The sequence below is a fragment of the Phocoena phocoena genome, chromosome 12 (genome assembly GCF_963924675.1).
Source record: "Phocoena phocoena chromosome 12, mPhoPho1.1, whole genome shotgun sequence".
NCBI classification, from domain to species: domain Eukaryota; kingdom Metazoa; phylum Chordata; class Mammalia; order Artiodactyla; family Phocoenidae; genus Phocoena; species Phocoena phocoena.
This window is the reverse complement of record NC_089230.1, coordinates 60,173,092-60,196,633: the sequence shown is the minus strand read 5'-3', so window position 1 is coordinate 60,196,633 and position 23,542 is coordinate 60,173,092. Positions and strand designations below refer to the sequence as shown.

The 23,542-nt window shown below is 36.6% G+C and overlaps 2 protein-coding genes across 8 annotated transcripts in view; one reads left to right on the top strand and one right to left on the bottom strand.

Annotated features, from left to right (window-relative positions):
- KLHL32 (kelch like family member 32) overlaps positions 1 to 7,336 on the top strand; it is a 189,917-nt gene extending 182,581 nt beyond the window's left edge. For 5 of the 7 annotated variants that reach the window (XM_065888689.1, XM_065888688.1, XM_065888687.1 and 2 more), the window contains one exon: positions 5,710 to 7,336. In XM_065888689.1, coding sequence (XP_065744761.1) covers positions 5,710 to 5,871 — 162 coding nt within the window. In that variant the 3' untranslated portion in view covers positions 5,872 to 7,336. The remainder of the gene's footprint in view (positions 1 to 5,709) is intronic. The other 2 variants (XM_065888693.1, XM_065888692.1) reach the window with 1 other exon arrangement.
- Positions 7,337 to 12,711: 5,375 nt separating this feature from the next.
- The window catches only part of MMS22L (MMS22 like, DNA repair protein), a 143,687-nt gene continuing 132,856 nt past the window's right edge, over positions 12,712 to 23,542 (bottom strand). The window contains exons 22-24 of the mRNA XM_065888982.1: positions 15,026 to 15,122; positions 13,463 to 13,630; positions 12,712 to 12,987 (exon numbers count right to left, since the gene is read on the bottom strand). Of these exons, the coding sequence (XP_065745054.1) occupies positions 12,894 to 12,987; positions 13,463 to 13,630; positions 15,026 to 15,122 (359 nt within the window). The 3' untranslated portion in view covers positions 12,712 to 12,893. The remainder of the gene's footprint in view (positions 12,988 to 13,462; positions 13,631 to 15,025; positions 15,123 to 23,542) is intronic.

The window sequence follows — 23,542 nt, the reverse complement described above, 5'->3', positions numbered from 1 at the left end:
CTCAACATAATAAAGGCCATATTTGACCAACCTACAGCTAACATCATGCTCGACAGTGAAAAGCTGAAAGCATTTCCTCTAAGATCAGGAACAGGACAAGGATGCCCACTCTTGCCACTATTAGTCAACATAGTTTTGGAAATCCTAGCCATGGCATTCAGAGAAGAAAAAGAAATAAAAGGAATCCAGATTGGAAAAGAAGTAAAACTGTCACTGTTTGCAGATGACATGATATTATACATAGAAAATCTAAAGACGCTACCAGAAAACTACAAGAGCTCATCAATGAAATGGGTAAAGTTGCAGGATACAAAATTAATACACAGAAATCGTTTGCATTCCTATACACTAACAATGAAAGATCAGAAAGAGAAATTAAAAAAAAATTCATTTACCATAGCATCAAAAAGAATAAAATACCTAGGAATAAGCCTACCTAAGGAGGCAACAGACCTGCACTCTAAAAACTATAAGATGCTGATAAAAGAAATCAAAGATAACACGAACAGATGGAAAGATATACCATGTTCTTGGATTGGAACAATCAATATTGTCAAAATGACTGTACTACCCAAGGCAATCTTCAGGTTCAGTGCAATCTCTATCAAATTACCAATGGTATTCTTCACAGAACTAGAACAAAAAAACTTAAAATTTGCGTGGAGACACAAAAGACCCCAAATAGCCAAAGCAATCTTGAGAAAGAAAAATGGAGCTGGAGGAATCAGATTCCCTGACTTCAGACTGTACTACAAAGCTACAGTTCAAAACAGTATGGTAGTGGCACAAAAACAAATATAGATCCATGGAACAGGATAAAAAGCTCAGAAATAAACCCACGAACCTATGGTCAATTAATATACGATAAAGGTGGCAAGAATATACAATGGAGAAAGGACATTCTCTTCAGTAAATGGTGCTGGGAAAACTGGACAGCTACATGCAAAAAAAAAATGAAATTAGAATATTCTTTAACACCATACACAAAAATAAACTCAAAATGGATTAAAGACCTAAATGTAAGACTCGAGACTATAAAACTCTTACAGGAAAACATAGGCAGAACACGCTTTTACATAAATCACTGCAATAGCTTTTTTGATCCGTCTCCTAGAGTAATGGAAATAAACACAAACAAATGGAACCTAGTTAAACTCAAAAGCTTTTGCACAGCAAAGGAAACCATAAACAAAACGAAAAGACAACCCGTAGAATGGGAGAAAATATTTGCAAATGATGTGGCCAACAAGGGGTTAATCTCCAAAATTTTCAAACAGCTCATGTGGCTCAATATCAAAAAACAAACAACCCAATCAAAAAATGGGCAGAAGGGGCTTCCCTGGTGGCGCAGTGGTTGAGAGTCCGCCTGCCGATGCAGGGGACACGGGTTCGTGCCCTGGTCTGGGAAGATTCCACATGCCACAGAGCGGCTGGGCCCGTGAGCCATGGCCGCTGAGTCTGCGCATCCGGAGCCTGTGCTCTGCAACGGGAGAGGCCACAACAGTGAGAGGCCCGCGTACCACACACAAAAAAAATCTAGAAACAGTAAATGCTGTAAAGAGTGTGGAGAAAAGGTAACCCTCCTACACCATTGGTGGGAGTGTAAATTGATACAGCCACTATGGAGAACAGTACTGAGGCTCCTTAAAAAACTAAAAGTAGAGCTGCCATGGGATCCGGCAATCCCACTCCTGGGCATAAATCTGGAGAAAACATGGTTCGAAGGGATACATGCCCCCATTATTCACTGCAGCACTGTTTACGATAGCTAAGACATGGAAGCAACCTAAATGTTCATTGACAGTTGAATGGATAAAGATGTGGTACATATATACAATGGAATATTACTCAGCCATTAAAAAGAATGAAATAATGCCATTTGCAGCAACATGGATGGACCTGGAGACTATCATACTAAGTGAAGTAAGTCAGACAGAGAAAGACAAATATATGATATCACTTATATGTGGAATCTAAAAGAAATGATACAAATGAACTTAGTTACAAAACAAAAACAGACTCACAGAGTACAAACTTATGGTCACCAGGGACGAAGGGAGGGGGGAGGGATAGATTGGGAGTTTAGGGCTGACATGTCCACACTGCTATATTTAAAATAGATAACCAACAAGGACCTACTGTATAGCACAGGGAACTTTGATCAAGTCTGTAAGAACCTAAATGGGAAAAGAATTTGATAAATAATAGATACATGTATATGTATAACTGAATCACTTTGCTGTATACCTGAAACTAACACATTGTTAATTAACTATAACTCCAATAATAAAATAAAAATTAAAAAAAATATTTTAAGCTCCAAAGTATTGAATAAATTCTGAGATGTGATTTGTGAGGAAAAAAAAAAAAGAAAATTACAGGTCAGAGTGGTGGAGAAAATAGTATAGATGTTAAAAATATCAAAGTTTAAATTTTTCATAAGTTACAAATCTATAGTATTCTTGGATTCTAAGTGCACTGCTGGCTAAGATTAATGAAGGTCACACTTAAATAGTTCACAGATTGGTCTGTTAACATCCAGAAGGACTAAAGTAATTTTCTTTGGTCTTGAAAATACCAGCCAATAACCTCTCTCATTAGACTGACCCTTCTGGATTCTAATCAAAGCTTATTTAACTGTCATTTGTGGGATTCAGCCACAAGCCTGTCAAATGTTGAGAAAGCATACTGTTCTATTTTTTTCTGCTACTTGATTTAGCACAGACTATTTGATCCATTTCAAGGGCAACCCAAATAAGAGAAAGGCTGAGGTGCTCTTAAATTAATACTTGTTCAAAGATGGAGATTTGGACTTGTTAGTAATACTGACCCATGTAAAATATTAAAAAATAGATTCCTGAGGAAAGTCAGGTGCTCTTCTTTACTCAGTGGGTGTGTAAGCAAACGTCTGGCACGGAGGTTGACTCTAATCTGGACGCTGTGGATGACGAGCAGCAGGTAAAGGAACAGCTGCCTAAGTGTGCAAGTGATTAGTCTGTGTTGCCAGATCACCTCCACTGCTCTTCATTTATGATTACTTCTTTTTGGCTGGAGGATATGCTGCTAAGCTGGCACCTCCTTCTCCCATATTCCTTCTTTCTGCCAGTTTACAGGGGAGTGTTTTGGAGAAAAACTGCCAGCACTTCCTTGCACATCTTACAGATTAAATAAATTGCATCTGCTTAACACACACAGCCTCTGTTGGCCCAGGGAACCAGACAAGCTGTTTGGACAGTGACCTCAACTGATATTTTGTGTTCTAGAAATGTATTCAGTTGAGGAGGGGATATCACGAATGGCATGAAAACCTTGCTCTTTCTTGGGTTGCAAACTTGAGCCCAAGTACTGGCTCCACCACCACTTACTAGCTGTGTGATCCTGAGCAAGTCATTGAACATTCTTTGTATCTCAATTTTCTTCTCTGTAACCTGAACAATAATCTTATTTGAGGTAAATATTGAAAGACCTCTACTTCCTTATTTAATGAAATACTAGTCAAAATCCCACTGTAATTTTCCTTTTTCTCACAGGGTGGGGGAGTAATACTTGTCAAATTGATCTTGAAGTTTCTCCAGGAAAGGAAAAATACAAGAAGAACCAAGAAATGCTTGAAAATGAATGGGGGAGACATGCCCTACCCAGTCAAAATAACTAAATGTGGTACTGCGGGAAGGTACATAAATCAATGAAAGAGAGAACAAAGAAAAATTTATATGTTGCATATACTAGAGCTATTTAAAATTAATAGTGACAGGGCATATTGTTCAATAAATGGGATGGGACAGCTAAATGTCCATTTGGGAAAAAAAGCTACAAGGTTTGATATTTTATTCTAGGCTTTAGTTATTTCCTCCTTTATGAGCTTGGATCCCAAAATCTCAAGGGCTTCTTTCATCTAAAATAATGCATTATTACATTAAAGGCTTAAGAATTATCTACTTAGAGCAGGACTTCCCTGGTGGCTCAGTGGTTAAGAATCCACCTGCCAATGCAGGGGACACAGGTTTGTTCCCACATGCTGTGGAGCAACTAAGCCCATGCACCACAACTACTGAGCCTGCGCTCTAGAGCCCGTGAGCCACAGCTACTGAGCCCGCATGCCACAACTACTGAAGCCCACACGCCTAGAGCCTGTGCTCCACAACAAACAAGATAAGCCACCACAATGAGAAGCCTGCGCACTGTAACGAAGAGTAAGCCCCGCTCGCCATAACTAGAGGAAGCCTGCATGCAGCAATGAAGACCCAACGCAGCCAAAAATAAATAAATAAATAAATTAATTAATTAAAAAAAAAGAATTATCTACTTAGGTGACAGATGAAGGCATGAGAGTGGACAAGATCATTGAAGAAGACTACCAAGGGGTCTGTGGTTGGAATATTGGGGCATACCTACATTTAGGATGGGGATGGAAGAAGTGGACCAAAGGTGGCCTGCGTCAATGACCAACTTATTTTCTTAAGGTCATAGAACCCAAGGGAGGAAGGTTTTAAACAAAGGTAGCTCGGTCGGTGCTCTGTGGTGACCTAGATGGGTGGGATGCAGGGGGAGGGAGGTCCAAAAGGGAGGGGATATATGTATACATACAGCTGGTTTGCCTCGGTGTACAGCAGAAACAAAACATTGTAAAGCAATTATACTCCAATAAAAAATTAATTTAAAAAAATGAAGGTTGAGGAAGGTCATATGAAAAGAGGTTAAGATGATTGAAGGCTGGAAGGAACATTATGGGTTAGACACGTAGGACATGACCAACTTTCCTCAAGAAAGAATTTTCCTAGTAGTAAGATTAAACCAGGGGCTTCCCTGGTGGCGCAGTGGTTGAGAGTCCGCCTGCCGATGCAGGGGACACGGGTTCGTGCCCCGGTCTGGGAAGATCCCACATGCCGCGGAGCGGCTGGGCCCGTGAGCCATGGCCACTGAGCCTGTGCGTCCGGAGCCTGTGCTCCACAACGGGAGAGGCCACAACAGTGAGAGGCCCGTGTACCGCAAAAAAAAAAAAAAAAAGATTAAACCAGCTTTCCTCAAGAAAGGAAATGACCAGCTTTCCTCAAGAAAGAATTTCCCTAGTAGTAAGATTAAACCAGAATCAGTGAGGTGACAGCAGGCACACACTAACAAAGGATTCTGTCCATATGTGGAAAGAGGTGGAACTCCAGCTTAATGGGGAAATAACTGGGGAAGAATTTCCAGAAGCAACTGATTTTTTTGAACCTGCTACTAAGCTATAATACTCTATGTGCTAGACACTGAGCTGTATGTCACTAATTTCCAGAGCAAAGCTGCAAGGTCAATGTTGTTTTCACCTTACAGGTGAGGATTTGTAAGCCAGCATACAAACAACACGTACTAACTAGTTTGGGCTAGTTACTTAAGCAGTCTAAGGCAGTTTTATTAAAGGAGGATAATGCTACCTACACCTTGACACTGTTCTGAAGATTAAATTATCAAATTATATATCTATGTATATACAAACGTTAACATACATATCTATGTATGTACAAACGTGTAGAAACACAAACAGAAATGTGTAGAATAGCATTTTGTAGGAACTTAATACATATTCCTGGTACCATACTTGAGAAAAATAGCAATGCGTAAGGTATAGTCATGGTGGCATAACTGAATTTAACTGCAGGCTTTATGTGTACCCAGCTTTATTTTGAACCACCACCTTTAACGTACAGGTTTCTCCTCTTCTTTTGTTAGGTATTGGATGTGAGTAGAGAAGGCAAAGAAGAAGTATTCTACGGGCCTACACTTCCTTTTGCTTCCAATGGAATAGCAGCATGCTTCCTCCCAGCTCCGTATTTCACATGCCCTAACCTTCAAACTCTTCAAGTGCCTCATCACAGGATTGGCACCATCTGAAAAGCCAGTGCTCTCTTAACAACCAGCATGAACACGAGGAAGAAACAGGCCTGACTTTTGGATACTGGGCATGAAAATACTCAGTGCTCAATGCTTCCTTGTTTTGTTTTCTAGATCTTCTGTTCAGATAAACATTAGCAAAAAATGAACAGTTTTCTAAAATACACATTATTGAAAACGCTTGTCACGCTTCTCAGTGTGTGTCAATATACAGTACAATATGTATGACTTTTATGGTGGTGTAGCTTAGTGCTAACTTAATGGTCCATGGATCTTTTAAGCATTCTTTGTACACTTTGTCTAATCAGTGCTGTCCAGGACATTACCCTCTTAGTAAGGCAGTTTATTCCACAAGTACTGCCATCAATGATCTTAAAAAAAAATTGTCAGTACTTAATCTCTTTACTACTTAAGCCTGGGATTGTAATTTTTCTTTTAAAAATTTAACATTATACAGCCCTGCTGTATAAGTAGAGGCTCATCATTATGACATCATAAATTTTTAAATGCCATATTTTATTCAAGGTAATACAAATAATAGAAGTACACCGGAACAGCAGATGGAATACCCAGATTTTTCACCTTGGTTGCTCTGTTACCTTGGGCCAGGAGCTTAACTTTACATTGCTTCAGTTTTCTCACTTTTTAAGTAGGGCAATTATTGATTTCCATATTAATTCAGAAGAATGTTTTAAGGATTAGGCAAATGCTCTGAAGTACTTTGCCTAAGAAAAAAAAATGTCACTCAAATTACAAGGTATTTTACTGTTGGTTAGAACCTTGTAACTGAAAAAGATTATTTTTGAAGTTTAAAAATTACTAGATAGAGCTTGGAACACAAGCTATGAGATAAATGATTCTGAAAAGCATGTGAAAGAGACATGCTAATTATGAAAAAGGGAGTTTACTAAAGCCAAAGATTCCTAAACTTGTATAAACACTTGCCTCAAATAATAAGTCTCTCAAACATTTCATCTAAGATCATTTAGTGAAAAATGACATTTTAAAGCTCAGAAAAAATTAGTTGTACTAATTTCGGTACCATAAAGTGCTCTGACATAAATTTGAACCTAGTATCAGTAGTTCTGATAAAAGTTTTTCCACTTTCTTAAAGGTTATGTCAATCTTGAGCACTTGTGGGATTCTTCTCTACCACCAATACATATTTTATTACTACCATTTTTAATAATGCATGAGAATTTTTTAGGCTAGGTTTTTGGATTTGCTTTGTCTATAACAAAAAATAAAAAATAAAACAACTCAATAATCGTATTTGAACATAAATTCAACAAGTATAACATGAGTTTTTCCCCTTAATCTTGTTAGGATAAGTCACCTTTATTAAAAGGAAGATTTTACTTTTTTTCCTTAGTTTTATCATTCAGCAATCCTTGTCTTAATGGGAAATTGTCATTTTATTCATGTAACCACTTTTAGTAATCAGAAGTGAAAAAAAATATTTTTATTCCTAAATATAGAATTCACTAACTTTATATGATACCTAAAACATTAATTAAAAAAAATATATATATATGAATAAAACTTTTGGTTATTTAGATTAAAGGCCAGGAAGGGAGACTAGGGGTAAGAAAAAAATGGTAAATTTTTAAAAGAACAGATTTTGTTGACACAAACAAAAAGCCTTAAGAATATCTGTACAGTTCTGAAAAGTGAAAATTGATAATTGACATTTAGAAGGAAAACAGAGAGTCTCTTTAAAAGGTATAAACCATCTAAATTAAGTTTTAAAAATGCCTTACCATGTCAGGAAAATGGTCTCCAGCGTTTCAGAAATCTTTTCAACAAGGACCTAAACAAGAATTTCAGATTTACTAAAATTTCTACTTGACACACAGATTTTCCATCCAGTAGTTTTACCTTTTAAAACAATCTATTTTTAATCCCAGACTCTCTACCCAATTAATGAAAGGGAAGGTCTAAAAGTGAACTTGCTTGAATGATAAACAGAAAGGCAGCCCGAGATTATTGTAATTTCTGTGTACACTTCTATTTATTTAAAACAAACGAGTATATATTATCAAACCTCTCCTCAGTGAACTTTAATGTATTATTCTGTAATATTACAGAATTGAAGTCAGAATTTTTTAAAGTTTTACATAGTTTCCAGAAACACTTATAGACAAAGAACAGCATCCAAAGTACAGCACCCCTCCCCTAAAAAGAAAAAACTTAGATCGCTTATAATTCGATCCTTCCCTCAAATTACTGATCATAAGAGCTAATAAGAAAAATTCTAGAAAACAATGTTTGGTCAAATAAACCAAGGCCCACTGAAACTATTCAAATATATGTTCTCCATTTAAGTGAACTATCCTACAGTAATTCATCTTCCATTTTTACTCTTCAAAGTTAAAGACCATATTGTATTTATATTTAAATTATTAATTTGAATTTCCAAAAGACTATGAAGCTTCCAACAGTTTAAACATCATTTCAAGATTTTACTTTAAAAAAGAAAAAGAAGTAACAGATATTAGCAGTGTTCTTACTCTAGGAGGAAAAGCCAGAAAAGACATGAATCTCTAAGATAAAATAATATGTATGTAAAATGCAATAAAATTCCTTAGATTTTTAAGAACAAAATGCCAATTGGTTATTTTTAGGGTGTTTTTCATCCTTTTTCTCTTCTCAGTTTAACCACATGTGTACTGTATACCCTTCAGCCATTACAATAGCTGAAAAATTAACTTTTCTTTGTTTTAGCGGAGTATAAAAGCAACAGGAATAATAAGATAAAAATTATTCCTGTAGGTAACACGGTTCATTTTTATTTTGGTTTTCAAAGAGTCAATCTGTCATAAAGAGGCAGTTGAATAATCACAGGTGCAGTGTCAGTTGAATATATACATTTTTTATTATATCTCATTACTATATACACAAATAACTTAAAGCACACATATGCCCAGAATTTTTCTAAAAGCACAATCCACAAATGCAATGAACTGGATAACTATCAGCATACCAAAAACTTCAGTAAGCAGAAGTTGGTAAGTTCATTTGGTACTGATTTTGGTAATCTTACCGAACAGTTTATCACAGAATCAAAATATAAATCTCGTATCTTATTAAATATGTGAAAGAATATGCTATTTTGCTAGCTTCCCAAACCAACTGTTTTAAGCAAACAAAGCACGTTATTTATACTAGCATACTCTATACTTGACTGACAAGGCAATATTTTTAACCCTAGGAGGAGTAGGCAGGAGATCAGTTTTTGGAAAATGTAAGGTTTATGTAAAAAGTCTATCAGTCAAAAAGCAGTGGTTTAGTACAGAGAACACAGTTTTCGGTGAGGTTTCTATGATATCCATCTTTTATCTTTGAAACACAAGTGCTATGTTACTGTGTAGGATTAGGGAAGGTAGGTTTCCTAAAGGCTTTTCCCAACTGCAAAGGCTCATCAAATTTTTATATGATATATAATCCTAACAAAGGGGAAGTAAAAATAAAAACTGCCAAAGATTCTGTGAAAGTACATGGAAATGGGCTCATGTAATTGGTTAAGAACAAAGTAGGTTTAAAAATTTGTGATGAAGCATGGAAGAAGATAAAAATAACAATGCATAATGAAAACACACACATAGTCTAACAACTCACAAATAATATTTTACTTACCCCTCAAAATAGAAAAGGTCAAATATGCTTAGTAAGAAAAGAAAATATGCTAGGGATAAGTAAAGATATAAAAAGTTTTAAACTTTGAAATTCTTCTAATACAAATGAACAAAATACTAAACGATTTTTGTGCAGAGACAATACTCCATGTTTTTTTCGTCCCCTATGGAAACCTAATTAAATGTTCAACTGAAATTTAAATCGTAACCAAATCTGTGTCTAATAAAGTCCTTTCATCACCCTGTTGTCTTTCAATCGTCTCTTCTACACTCCATCTGATATTTTAAATAAATTATTTGAGTGGAATAATTACATATCCAACATGTATATTTTCATTTTCTTCCTGTTTAAGTGTCTTAAGGTTAGGTTTCTATAGAAATGATGGTATTCTAATTGGCAAACTGAGTGAGGCCCACAGCGTAGAATGAACATGTCATTCAGAGAAAGCAGCTAAGACAGTCTACTTTCCTGCTTGAGGTAAGTTTGGAAACAGAAGGTATAGCGTCAGATGGCAGAAGTCTCCTGACTGAAGGGCTTGAATGTCAGCTTATTAACAATGGGAAGTAAATGGAGGTCCTTGAGCAGAAAAGAAGAAGAAAGAAGTATTTTAGGAACACTAATGTCAAAACTATGTGAAGAATAAATTTCAGGAGTCCAGAGATAAGAAGGAGATTATAGTACCCAATAGAAAAATGTTTGGATGCATGAAATGGCAAAAAGAAAAAAATCACAAGAGCTTATAAGGTGATCAAATGAAAAGTGGGGAGCAATGAATCCAAGAAATGTCATGGCTAAGTGACTTGGGAAAGTGGTGTATTCTCTGGGTAGAAAATGAAGGCATGAGCTAGACTGGAAACAAAGATGATAAGGGCAGCTTGACATGTTGCCTTGAGATTTCAGGAGAATCCAACTAGACAGGTTTAGAGAAAAATTAGGACTACAGATAGAAAAAAATTATAAGCTAGTTTTATCAGTTCACTACTACAAGAATGTTGAGACAGAGCAGGTGAAGGGCTAGATCTTACCAGTAGGGACAAGAAAGAAGAACGTGTATGTAGGAAGGAGCGATACTGCTGAGGAAGGGATGAGAAGATAAAATGCAATGTCACAGAGGCCCCAAAGACCAAGAAAAATGAGAACACATTCCAGATCTGACCAAAAGAGAATGGCCTACCTTACAATGGTAGAAGCAGCCGCCTCAGGGATTACAGGGTTTTTAGGGGAAAAGGAACATTAACGAAGCAAGTATAGGTACTCTTTAGTCTGGAAAGGGAAAAAGACAAGACTATAGTAATAATTTACGGGTCAGTGAAGATTCTTAAGAAATGGAACAGAGTCATACATTTTCTTTTTTTCTTCAATAAAACAGCTTCTTTAAAACTTTACTGATACATAAATTTAAAAAAATATATATATACATACACAGGTATTGTTACAGACTTTTTCTTGTTACTGATTTTTTTATGTATAAACTTTAGTTATTCTTGGTATCTACAGCTATACACCCTAATGCATGATTCAGCAGCAGATTTTCTTAACCCTTAAAAAGTTTCATAAGCTAAGGAGCAAGATTCTCCAAGATATCTTTATCAATTTCCCTTGGGGGTGAAAAAATATATATATATACACACACACACACAGAAACTCTTTAAAGGCATCCCATTAAATAGTTTAAATTTCAATTGCTACAACTTGCAAAATAATGCATCATTCATTTAATAAGTCACTATCATAATGAAAAGAAACTCATTGCTATGAAGTCTTAGTAACCTTAAAGAGGCTTTCATTCATCCCATTTATTGAATTAAAAACAGTTTATTTGGGGGAAAAATAAACCATTTATATGTCATGAAGTCCTTTAGACTTCACAGATTACAATTAGGAAAGGGTTATTATCTATAGTTTCCCGATTGCAATGCATTTCATTTTAAAAGATACTTCTTGAGTCAGAAAAGGGTTGAAATGTTTTCCTGAAGGAATAGTAGAACCATGATAAACACTAGATGCTCAAGAAAAAAAACTAAATTATTTCAAACTTAGCAAACATGACATGTAAGAAAACACTGAAAAGAAGTGGGATCTTCATCTAGGACATACCATTAGAGAAAGAGGAACAAAATTAGGAAGTGTTCTTCACCTTTGTGCATGAGATAGAGTGATCATGTCTGTACACCACCAACCAGAACATAGGTCAACAAATACTTTCACATACATTTAAATTATATGATTATAATTATAAATCAATTATCCCACTGATTCCTACCAGAACATTGTGAAATTTAAAAAAAGGTTATTATTCATTTTTCTCCACTAAGAAACAGGCTCAGAAAGGTTAAGAACTTGCTCAAGGTCACAAAGCAGAGCTGGGTTTGAGACCCAGGTGGGTTCCCAACACTAAGATTGGAGCACTTTTTACCAAATAATGCTCATTAGAAAAAGGAGTCAAGGACAAAAGTCCAACTGGTGGAATGAATCTGAATGAAACAGTTAAAGGGTTGAGAGGTGAGCTGCTACAGGAAACTAAACTGGCTCCCTTCAAACATGTAAGATGCTAGCTTATAAAAGGCTCTAATTGAAGAGCAAGGAGATAAATCAGCTGACTTCTCAGACCTCTTCTGTTAATTTTGTAAACTTAAAAATTTCCAGAATATTATTTATTCTCTTTTCTTAAAGGCTTTTGTTTATCCTCCTCCTGATCTGTCTTTTAATGACAACTCCAAACGAAAGGATGAGTAGAGGAAAACATCTGGCAACTGCTGGAACCCAAGTATTGATATAAACACTGTTGGCCCAAGTTTAAAAAAAAATACATATTATCTGTATAATCATTTAGCCAGATTCAGTCTCATTCCTCATAGAGTTAAGGGTGCTTTGTAAGGATTTTATTAACTTGCCTCACGCACAGTATAAAAAAGGATAACAAATATACTGTTCTATCTCCTGACCACCCCTCCAAAAAAAAAACCCAGCATAGGGCAGCCAGGTAATTTGAAATAGTATCATAATAAAATATATCTTGTAAGAAAACAAAAACAAAACAGAAATAAATTACTCACAAGGCAGAAAGTCACATTACAGTAAAATGGCCATGGATCAACCAGTACAAACCTGCTTAGACATACACACATAACACTCCCAGTTAGGAAAAGTTTCTTTAGTTTCACTAAAACCTCTTCAAAATAGAATGCAGTTTTACCAAGTTCGAAAGCTCCTATAACATATTTAATTAACTTTTATTTCCTTATTTATATACTTTATACTTACAGGTATGAAAGGAAAAAAATCCTAGAAAGTATTTTTAACAGAACATTATACAATTAATTAAAAGTAGGAGTCAGAATGGTGCAAAGTGACTTTAGATAGTTATAATTAATATTGAGGATGAATCACAAAATAGATTCAATATTATCATCTTGTAGTCTCTGTATCTCATCTTGTCCCACTTGTCCTAGGTGAGATAAAAGTTTGCTATAGGCTTCCCTATAAAGAAAAAAGAAAAGAAGACAGATATATATTTACTACATTTTCCATTATTTTTCATTTAAGTCTTTACAGACTGAGCCTGCTTGAATGTCTACTTGTCTATACACACCATACATGGTGTAATTAAAGTACTTTGACTCTTTAACATACTACTTTTGGACATATGAAATATAGTATGAGTAATGACCCTTCTAAAACAATCTCTTTAGGAAATACAGACTTATACCCACCCCTATGTTTCATTACTCTAAATAGTCCAGCATTATCTTCAGCTGGGTTGTAATCTATTAAAAAAAAAAAAAAAGCCTTGATCTATTTCTGACCAAAACCCATATTATCTAGTTGAGTCACTAATCTTATTCACTGGAACACACTCCAAATTTTTATAAGTGGAAAATAGGCCATTTCTAGAAAATGAATCTAGATTTCATAATCATTGTCCGAAAGGATATAATCAAATTATCAAACATACCTTTGTGCAATATTTCTGCCAAGGCCCCATTTCCTCTCTGAACTCTTCAAAGATTGAGTAAGGGTAGAAATCAAGTGGATAACAACCTGTTGGTCCAATGCTGCTACTGTTTCTAAAATGCTGTAAATCTGATAATCATATCTCATACCATAATCCTCGATAAATTTCCTGAAAGTAAAACAAGTTACTTAGAATTACTTCTGGGGCAATTCCTTGGGCTGGTATCTGTATGGCAACAAGCTGTAACCTGAACACAAGAAAGATCATTTCATGTAAGATTACCATAAGGATTTAGATGCCATATGAACACTATTTAACACTTGAAAATAAAGAACAGAAATGGCTTCAGTATGAGCTATGAACAGAGTGGAGGCATTAGGAGAAAGGGAAAGGGAAGAGCTGGAATCCCAGGAGGAAGAATAAGGGGGAAAAAATCTAATCTCAGGGACTTTTTTGCTATAGTGTGCATGATGAAATCTAGATGGTCAGGATGTAGAAGAGACTAAAACAGCAAAGAGTCCAGTTTCCTAGTTATTTTGTATATCTTTTAGTTATTGCTAACTCTAGATAAATCAAACAATATTTCTATGAGGAAAGCAAGCTATTTGAAATAATTTTTATATTCTTTAACCGATCAAGAGACTTTAGACCCACAGAAGACCTTTTATTAATAAGAATTATATATTTTAATCCTAAAATTTCCACTCTCTCCCTCCAAGAAAATAAAAGTCACCTAGCTCAATAAATTGTACTTAACAAACATGCAATCTTTGTTCATATAAAATCCTTCCTCCTCTTAGGGTTTTACAGTTTTCATAAATCCAGTATTTATTTCAAATTATCACAATTTAAATAAACTGTAAACAACTGACAAGTGCCAACTATGTGATGAGAAAGAAAACTGAGGAATCAAAAATCTAACACAGAATGAAGGAAATGGACCCAAACTATTTATCACGGTAGTGCTAGGGTAGAGATACATGAAATAAATGCGAACTAACTGGTAGAAACTGTGAGAAAGAAATACTTAAAAGTACTGCCCTAACAGAAAGCATAAGACTCTATAGGGTGCAAGGCAGGAAAATAAAAACAAAACAGAAAATGTTTCTCAAGTTGCAGTTATTCTTGTGAAGGAACAACAGATCTACAACGTCTATGCTTCACAATTACATACAGTGGAGCTTTCTGGGTCCACAGCATCTAAAGTGAGTAGGAAAACCAGTGACAGGCACTTTCACAGTGGATCCTGAGTAGCATGTTTAGCAGCTCCAAAGCCTGTACACCTGTCATCATGACTCACGTTTCCCACTTTTTCCTCTTAAACACATGCAAGAATCTTCCTTACTAAATTCTCAGGTAATTTTACGTCAGCTCACTTATCTTTCTCCTCGGTACTTTTATTTTTTAATAAAACAACATAGCAAAACCACTGCCAAAAATACAATTGAAACTACAAACAAGTAGTAACACATTATGTTTTGGATAATTAGTTATTTAAAAAACATGTTGGCTGTCAAATGGCTGGCAATAGTCTTCTTGCCAGTTGGCATATTTTCCAGTTACCTAAACACAGAAGTCAGCTGGGCGGCAGGTTCTCCTCCTGACCCCACTTGGCAGGCTTTGACCATGTATTGCAGGTTCTCGGTGGCCAGCCTTTTAACTAGGAGGAAAATTTACAGCATTACACATTTTGTCTGGTTTGACCATCTGGATCCTCATTTTTATGAGCACTCTAGATTTAGAAAAACATGTTGTTTTCTTAAAGTATCTACATGCTTTTTTGTTATTTTTCAAAGTGAAATAGTTACGAGCTTTTGTTTTGTTCTAAAGTCTCCCTATCTTCCATTTTAAGAAAATATAATACACTTAACAAGTCTATTTTTTACAACCCTGTAACTGAAAAAACACATGTGAAGATAAGTCTTTCTGTTAGAAAAGAGCCCATATTCAAAAACACTCCAGTATCCTAACCTTGCAAACACTGTTACATACTGATTAAAGATAACCTTTAATAATTCAGCTGATTTAGAGACAAGCAGGTTGATTTTTTTAATTCATAAGCATATTCCTCCCACTAACAAACATATAAGTAGAAAATTAGAAACTAAGTTTACCTTCACTTAAAATTAGCAATATATATATATATATATATAAAATCAACTATTTGTGATGCTAATTTTGTTTTGAAAGAGAGCAAAGTTACAAAAAGAACATTTATGTTCTTTCAGTATTTAACCAAATCCTTTACAACTGTGCACTTGTACATAAAAACGGCAACAACAAAAAAAATCAACAAAGAATGTAGAAAATTCACCATGTTCCAAGTGCTAATACATTTTTGTTATGCTGTTTTTAGAACATTAAATATAAGTAGTTGGGGAAAAAAATTACTTTCTCTAAGAACAAGGAAAATTTAAGAAACTGTAATCCACTATGGCAAGAGTACAAAACATGTGATGCACATGAAGTTAAATTAATTAAAATGAAGTAGCAGATAATGTTTTCCATAGCATGACGATAGTGGATAAGGAAGATATAGCATACTTGTCTTTATTGAGCAAATAAGTTCTCATATTAGATGTAATCCTAAAGCCAATATAACTGTTTCTTTTTAAAGATGTTTTCTTGGAAAAAACAAAAACAAAGCCCACAAGCTCTTCTGTGGAAAAAGTACCAGAACATGAAGAAATAGCCTTCACAAAGTATTAACAGTAAGCATTGTTTTTAAAAATAACAGCTTTATTGAGGTATAATTCACACATAAAACCCAACTTTTTAAAGTGTACAACTCATTGATTTTTAGTATATTCATAAGAACTTTGAAGTTATCACCACTATCTAATTTCAGAACATTTTCATCACCTCCCCCCAAAACCTTACACCTATTAGCAATCTTTCCCCATTTTCTTCCTCCCCTAGTACCCGGAGACACTGATCTACTTTCTGTCTCTACGGATTGTCTATTCTGGGAATTTCATATAGATGGAATCATACAACATGTGGTCTTATGTGACTGCCTTCTTTTCACTCAGCATAATGTTTTGTTTTTTTTCACTTAAAAATTTTATTTATCTATTTATTTATTTTTGATTATACAATGCAGTGTTATCATCAACTATAGTTTCTAACCTATCCATTAGATTCTCAGACCTTATTCATCCTATAACTGGAAGTTCATACACTTTTTTTAAACATTTTTATTGGAATAAAATTGCTTTACAAATGGTATGTTGTTAGTTTCTGCTTTATAACAAAATGAATCAGTTATACATATACTTATGTTCCCATATCTCTTCCCTCTTGCATCTCCCTCCCTCCCACCCTCCCTATCCCACCCTTCTAGCTGGTCACAAAGCACTGAGCTGATCTCCCTGTGTTCTGTAACTGCTTCCCACTAGCTATCTATTTTACATTTGGTGGTGTATATATATCCATATACACACCACTCTCTCACTTTGTCCCAGCTTACCCTTCCCCCTCCCCATGTCCTCAAGCCCATCCTCTAGTAGGTCTGCATCTTTATACCCGTCTTGCCCCTAGGTTCTTCACGACTATTTTTTTTTTTTACATTCCATATATATGTGTTAGCATACGATATTTGTTGCTCTCTGACTTACTTCACTCTGTATGACAGACTAGGTCCATCCACCGCACTACAAATAACTCAATTTTGTTTCTTTTTATGGCTGAGTAATATTTCATTGTATATATGTGCAACATATTTATCCATTCATCTGATGATGGACACTTACGTTGCATCCATGTCCTGGCTATTGTAAATAGAGCTGCAGTGAACACTGTGGTACATGACTCTTTTTTGAATTATGGTTTGCTCAGGGTATATGCCCAGTAGTGGGATTGCTGGGTCGTATGGTAGTTCTATTTCTAGTTTTTAAAGAAACCTTCATACTGTTCTCCATAGTGGCTGTTATCAATTTACCTTCCCACCAACAGTGTATGAGGGTTCCCTTTTCTCCACACCCTCTCCAGCATTTATTGTTTGTAGAATTTTTGATGATGGCCATTCTGACCGGTGTGAGGTGATACCTAATTGTACTTTTGATTTGTATTTCTCTAATGGTTAGTGATGCTGAGCATCCTTTCATGTGTCTGTTGGCAATCTGTATATCTTCTTTGGAGAAATGTCTGTTTAGGTCTTCTGGCCATTTTTGGATTGGGTTTTTTTTTCTTTTTTTTTGATAATGAGCTGCATGAGCTGCTTGTAAATTTTGGAGATTAATCCTCTGTCAGTTGCTTCATTGGCAAATATTTTCTCCCATTCTGAGGGTTGTCTTTTCATCTTGTTTATGGTTTCCTTTGCTGTGCAAAAACTTTGAAGTTTCATTAGGTCCAATTTGTTTTTATTTTGATTTCTCTAGGAGGTGGGTCAAAAAGGATCTTGCTGTGATTTAGGTCATAGAGTGTTCTGCCTATGGTTTCCTCTAAGAGTTTGATAGTGTCTGGCCTACATTTAGGTCTTTAATCCATTTTGAGTTTATTTTTGTGTATGGTGTTAGGGAGTGTTCTACTTTCATTCTTTTACATGTAGCTGTCCAGTTTTCCCAGCACCACTTACTGAAGAGGCTGTCTTTTCTCCATTGTATATTCTTGCCTCCTTAATCAAACACAAGGTGACCATATGCATGTGGGTTGATCTCTGGGCTTCCCATCCTGTTCCATTGATCTATATTTCTGTTTTTGTGCCAGTACCAGACTGTCTTGATTACTGTAGCTTTATAGTATAGGCTGAAGTCAGGGAGCCTGATTCCTCCAGCTCCACTTTTCGTTCTCAAGATTGCTTTGGCTATTCGGGGTCTTTTGTGTTTCCATACAAATTATGAATTTTTTTGTTTTAGTTCTGTGAAAAATGCCAAGGGTAGTTTGATAGGGATTGCATTGAATCTGTAGATTGGTTTGGGTAGTATAGTCATTTTCACAATGTTGATTTTTCCAATCCAAGAACATGGTATATCTCTGAATCTATTTGTGTCACCTTTAATTTCTTTCATCAGTGTCTTATAATTTTCTGCATACAGGTCTTTTGTCTCCTTAGGTAGGTTTATTCCTAGGTATTTTATTCTTTTTCTTGCAATGGTAAACGGGAGTGTTTTCTTGATTTCACTTTCAGTTTTTTCATCATTAGTGTATAGGAATGCAAGAGATTTCTGTGCATTAATTTTGTATCCTGCTACTTCACCAAATTCATTGATTAGCGCTAGTAGTTTTCTGGTAGCATATTTAAGATTCTCTATGTACAGTATCATGTCATCTGCCAACAGTGACAGCTTTACGTCTTCTTTTCTGATTTGGATTCCTTTTATTTCTTTCTCTTCTCTGATTTTTGTGGCTAAAAGTTCCAAAACTATGTTGAATAATAGTGGTGAGAGTGGGAAACACCTTGCCTTGTTTCTGATCTTAGTGGAAATGGCTTCAGTTTTTCACAATTGCGTACAATGTTGGCTGTGGGTTTGTCATCCATGGCCTTATTTTGTTGAGGTAAGTTCCTGCTATGCCTACTTTCTGGAGGGTTTTGATCATAAATGGGTGTTGAATTTTGTCAAAAGCTTTCTCTGCATCTATTGAGATGATCATACGGTTTTTCTCCTTCAGTTTGTTAATATGGTGTATCACGTTGACTGATCTGCGTATACTGAAGAATCCTTGCATTCTGGGATAAACCCCACTTGATCGTGGTGTATGATCCTTTTAATGTGCCGTTGGATTCTGTTTGCTAGTATTTTGCTGAGGATTTTTGCATCTATGTTAATCAGTGATATTAGTCTGTAGTATTCTTTTTTTGTGACATCTTTGTCTGGTATTGGAATCAGGGTGATGGTGGTGGTCTCGTAGAATGAGTTTGGGAGTGTTCCCCCCTCTGCTATATTTTGGAAGAGTTTGAGAAGGAAAGCTGTTAGCTCTTCTCTAAATGTTTGATAGAATTCGCCTGGTGAAGCCATCTGGTCCTGGGCTTTTGTTTGTTGGAAGATTTTTCGTCACAGTTTCAATTTCAGTGCTTGTGATTGGTCTGTTCATATTTTCTATTTCTTCCTGGTTCAGTCTTGGAAGGTTATACCTTCTAAGAATTTGTCCATTTCTTCCAGGTTATCCATTTTATTGGCATATAGTTGCTTGTAGTAATCTCTCATGATCCTTTGTGTTCTGCAGTGTCAGTTGTTACTTCCCCTTTTTCATTTCTATTGATTTGATTCTTCTCGGTTTTTTCTTGATGAGTCTGGCTAATGATCAATTTTGTTTACCTTCTCAAAGAACCAGCTTTTAGTTTTATTGATCTTTACCATCATTTCCTTCATTTCTTTTTCATTTATTTCTGTTCTGATCTTTATGATTTATTTCCTTCTGCTAACTTTGGGGTTTTTTTGTTCTTCTTTCTCTAATTGCTTTAGGTGTAAGCTTAGGTTGTTCATTTGACATGTTCCTTGTTTCTTAAGGTAGGATTGTATTGCTATAAACTTCCCTCTTAGAACTGCTTTTGCTGAATTCCATAGGTTTTGGGTCATCGTGTTTTCATTGTAATTTGTTTCTAGATATTTTTTGATTTCCTCTGATTTCTTCAGTGATCTCTTGGTTATTAAGTAGTGTGTTGTTTAGCCTCCATGTGTTTGTATCTTTTACAGATTTTTTCCTGTAATTGATATCTAGTCTCATAGCATTGTGGTCAGAAAAGATACTTGATACGATTTCAATTTTCTTAAATTTACCAAGGCTTGATTTGTGACCCAAGATATGATCTATCCTGGAGAACATTTCATGAGCACTTGAGAAGAAAGTGTATTCTGTTGTTTTTGGATGGAAGGTCCTATAAATATCAATTAAGTCCATCTTATTTAATGTATCATTTAAACCTTGTGTTTCCTTATTTATTTTCATTTTGGATGATCTGTCCATTGGTGAAAGTGGGGTGTTAAAGTCCCCTACTATGACTGTGTTACTGTCGAATTCCCCTTTTATGGCTGTTAGCATTTGCCTTATGTATTGAGGTGCTCCTATGTTGGGTGTATAAATATTTACAATTGTTATATCTTTTTCTTGGATTGATCCCTTGATTATTATGTAGTGTCCTTTTTGTCTCTTGTAATAGTCTTTGTTTTAAAGTCTATTTTGTCTGAGAATTGCTACTCCAGCTTTCTTTTGATTTCCATTTGCATGGAACATCTTTTTCCATCCTCTCACTTTCAGTCTGTATGTGTCCCTAGGTCTGAAATGGGTCTCTTGTAGACAGCATATATATGGGTGTTGTTTTTGTATCCATTCAGCCAGTCTATGTCTTTTGGCTGGAGCATTTAATCCATTTACATTTAAGGTAATTATCGATATGTATGTTCCTATTACCATATTCTTAATTGTTTGGGGTTTGTTATTGTAGGTCTTTTCCTTCTCTTGTGTTTCCTGCCTAGAGAAGCTCCTTTAGCATTTGTTGTAAAGCTGGTTTGGTTGTGCTGAATTCTCTTAGCTTTTGCTTGTCTGTAAAGGTTTTAATATCTCTGTCAAATATGAATGAGATCCTTGCTGGATAGAGTAATCTTGGTTGTAGGTTTTTCCCTTTCATCACTGTAAATATGTCCTGCTACTCCCTTCTGGCTTGCAGAGTTTCTGCTAAAAGATCAGCTGTTAACCTTATGGGGATTCCCTTGTATGTTATTTGTTGTTTTTCCCTTGCTGCTTTTAATACATTTTTTGTATTTAATTTTTGATAGTTTGATTAATATGTGTCTTGGCATGTTTCTCCTTGGATTTATCCTGTATGGGACTCTCTGGACTTGACTATTTCCTTTCCCATATTAGGGAAGTTTTCAACTATAATCTCTTCAAATATTTTCTCAGTCCCTTTCTTTTTCTCTTCTTCTTCTGGGACCCCTATAATTCGAATGTTGGTGTGTTTAATATTGTCCCAGAGGTCTCTGAGACTGTTCTGAATTCTTTTCATCCTTTTTCTTTATTCTGCTCTGCAGTAGTTATTTCCACTATTTTATCTTCCAGGTCACTTATCCATTCTTCTGCCTCAGTTATTCTGCTATTGATCCCTTCTAGAGAATTTTTAATTTCATTTATTGTGCTGTTCATCATTGTTTGTTTGCTGTTTAGTTCTTCTAGGTCTTTGTTAAACGTTTCTTGTATTTTCCCTATTCTATTTCTAAGATTTTGGATCATCTTGACTATCATTATTCTGATTTCTTTTTCAGGTAGACTGCCTATTTCCTCTTCATTTGTTAGGTCTCTTGGGTTTTTGCCTTGCTCCTTCATCTGCTGGGTATTTCTTTGTCTTCTCATTTTGCTTAACTTACTGTGTTTGGGGTCTCCTTTTCGCAGGTTGCAGGTTCATAGTTCCCATTGTTTTTGGTGTCTGCCCCCAGTGGCTAAGGTTGGTTCAGTGGTTTTTGCAGGTTTCCTGGTGGAGGGGACTAGTGCCTCTGTTCTGGTGGATGAGGCTGGATCTTGTCTTTCTGGTGGGTAGGTCCACATCTGGGGTGTGTTTTCAGGTGCCTGTGACCTTATTATGATTTTAGGCAGCCTCTGTGCTAATAGGTGGGGTTGTGTTCCTGTCTTGCTAGTTGTTTGGCATAGGGTATCCAGCACTGTAGCTTGCTGGTCGTTGAGTGGAGCTGGGTGTTGGCGTCGAGATGGAGATATTTGGGAGATTTTCACTGTTTGATGTTATGTGGAGCTGGGAGGTCTCTGGTGTACCAATGTCCTGAACTTGGCTCTCCTACCTAAGAAGCACAGCCCTGACACCTGGCTGGAGCACCAAAAGCTTATCATCCACACGGCTCAGAATAAAAGGGAGAAAAAAAGAAGGAAAGAAAGAAAAAGATAAAAAAAAAAGCTATTAAAATAAAAAATAATTATTAAAAAAATTTTTTTAAGTAATTAATAAAAGAAAGAACAATCAAACCAAAAAAACAGATCCACTAATGATAATAAGCACTGAACACTATACTAAAAAAAAGAAAAAAAAACGGACAGACAGAACCCTAGGATAAATGGTAAAAGCAAAGGTATACAGACAAAAATCACACACAGAAGCATACGCATACACACTCACAAAAAGAGAAGAAGGGAAAAAATATATATATATCGTTGCTCCCAAAGTCCACCTCCTCAATTTGGGATGATCTGTTGTCTATTCAGGTATTCCACAGATGCAGGGTACATCAAGTTGACTGTGTAGATTTAATCTGCTGCTCCTGAGGCTGCTGGGAGAGGTTTCCCTTTCTCTTCTTTGTTCCCACAGCTCCTGGGGCTCAGCTTTGGATTTGGCCCCGCCTCTGCATGTAGGTCGCCTGAGGGCATCTGTTCTTCCCTTAGACAGGACGGGGTTAAAGGAGCAGGTGATTCGGGGGCTCTGGCTCACTCAGGCCAGGGGGAGGGAGGGGCATGGAGTGCGGGGCAAGCCTGCAGCGGCTGAGGCTGGCGTGACGTTGCAACAGCCTGAGGCGTGCCGTGTTTTCTCCCAGGGAAGTCGTTCCTGGATCACGGGACCTTGGCAGTGGCGGGCTACACAGCCTCCTGGGAGGGGAGGTGTGGAGAGTGACCTGTGCTTGCACACAGGCTTCTTGGTGGCTGCAGCAGCAGCCTTAGCATCTCAGGCCTGTATCTGGAGCTCCCTTAAATGGCGTTCTTAATCCCCTCTCCTCGTGCACCAGGAAACAAAGAGGGAAGAAACAGTCTCTTGCCTCTTTGGTAAGACTCCTCCAGACTCCTTCCCGGACTCCCTCCCGGCTGCCGTGGCACACTAGCCCCTTCAGGCTGTGTTCACGCAGCCAACCCCAGTCCTCTCCCTGGGATCTGACCTCCGAAGCCCGAGCCTCAGCTCCCAGCTCCTGCCCGCCCCGGCGGGTGAGCAGACAAGCCTCTCGGGCTGGTGAGTGCTGGTTGGCACCAGTCCTCTGTGTGGGAATCTCTCCATTTTGCCCTCCACACTCCTGTTGCTGCGCTCTCCTCTGTGGCTCTGAAGCTTCCCCCTTCCGCCCACGAAGGGGCTTCCTAGTGTGTGGAAACCTTTCCTCCTTCACAGCTGCCCCCCACTGGTGCAGGTCCCGTGCCTATTCTTTTTTCTTTTGC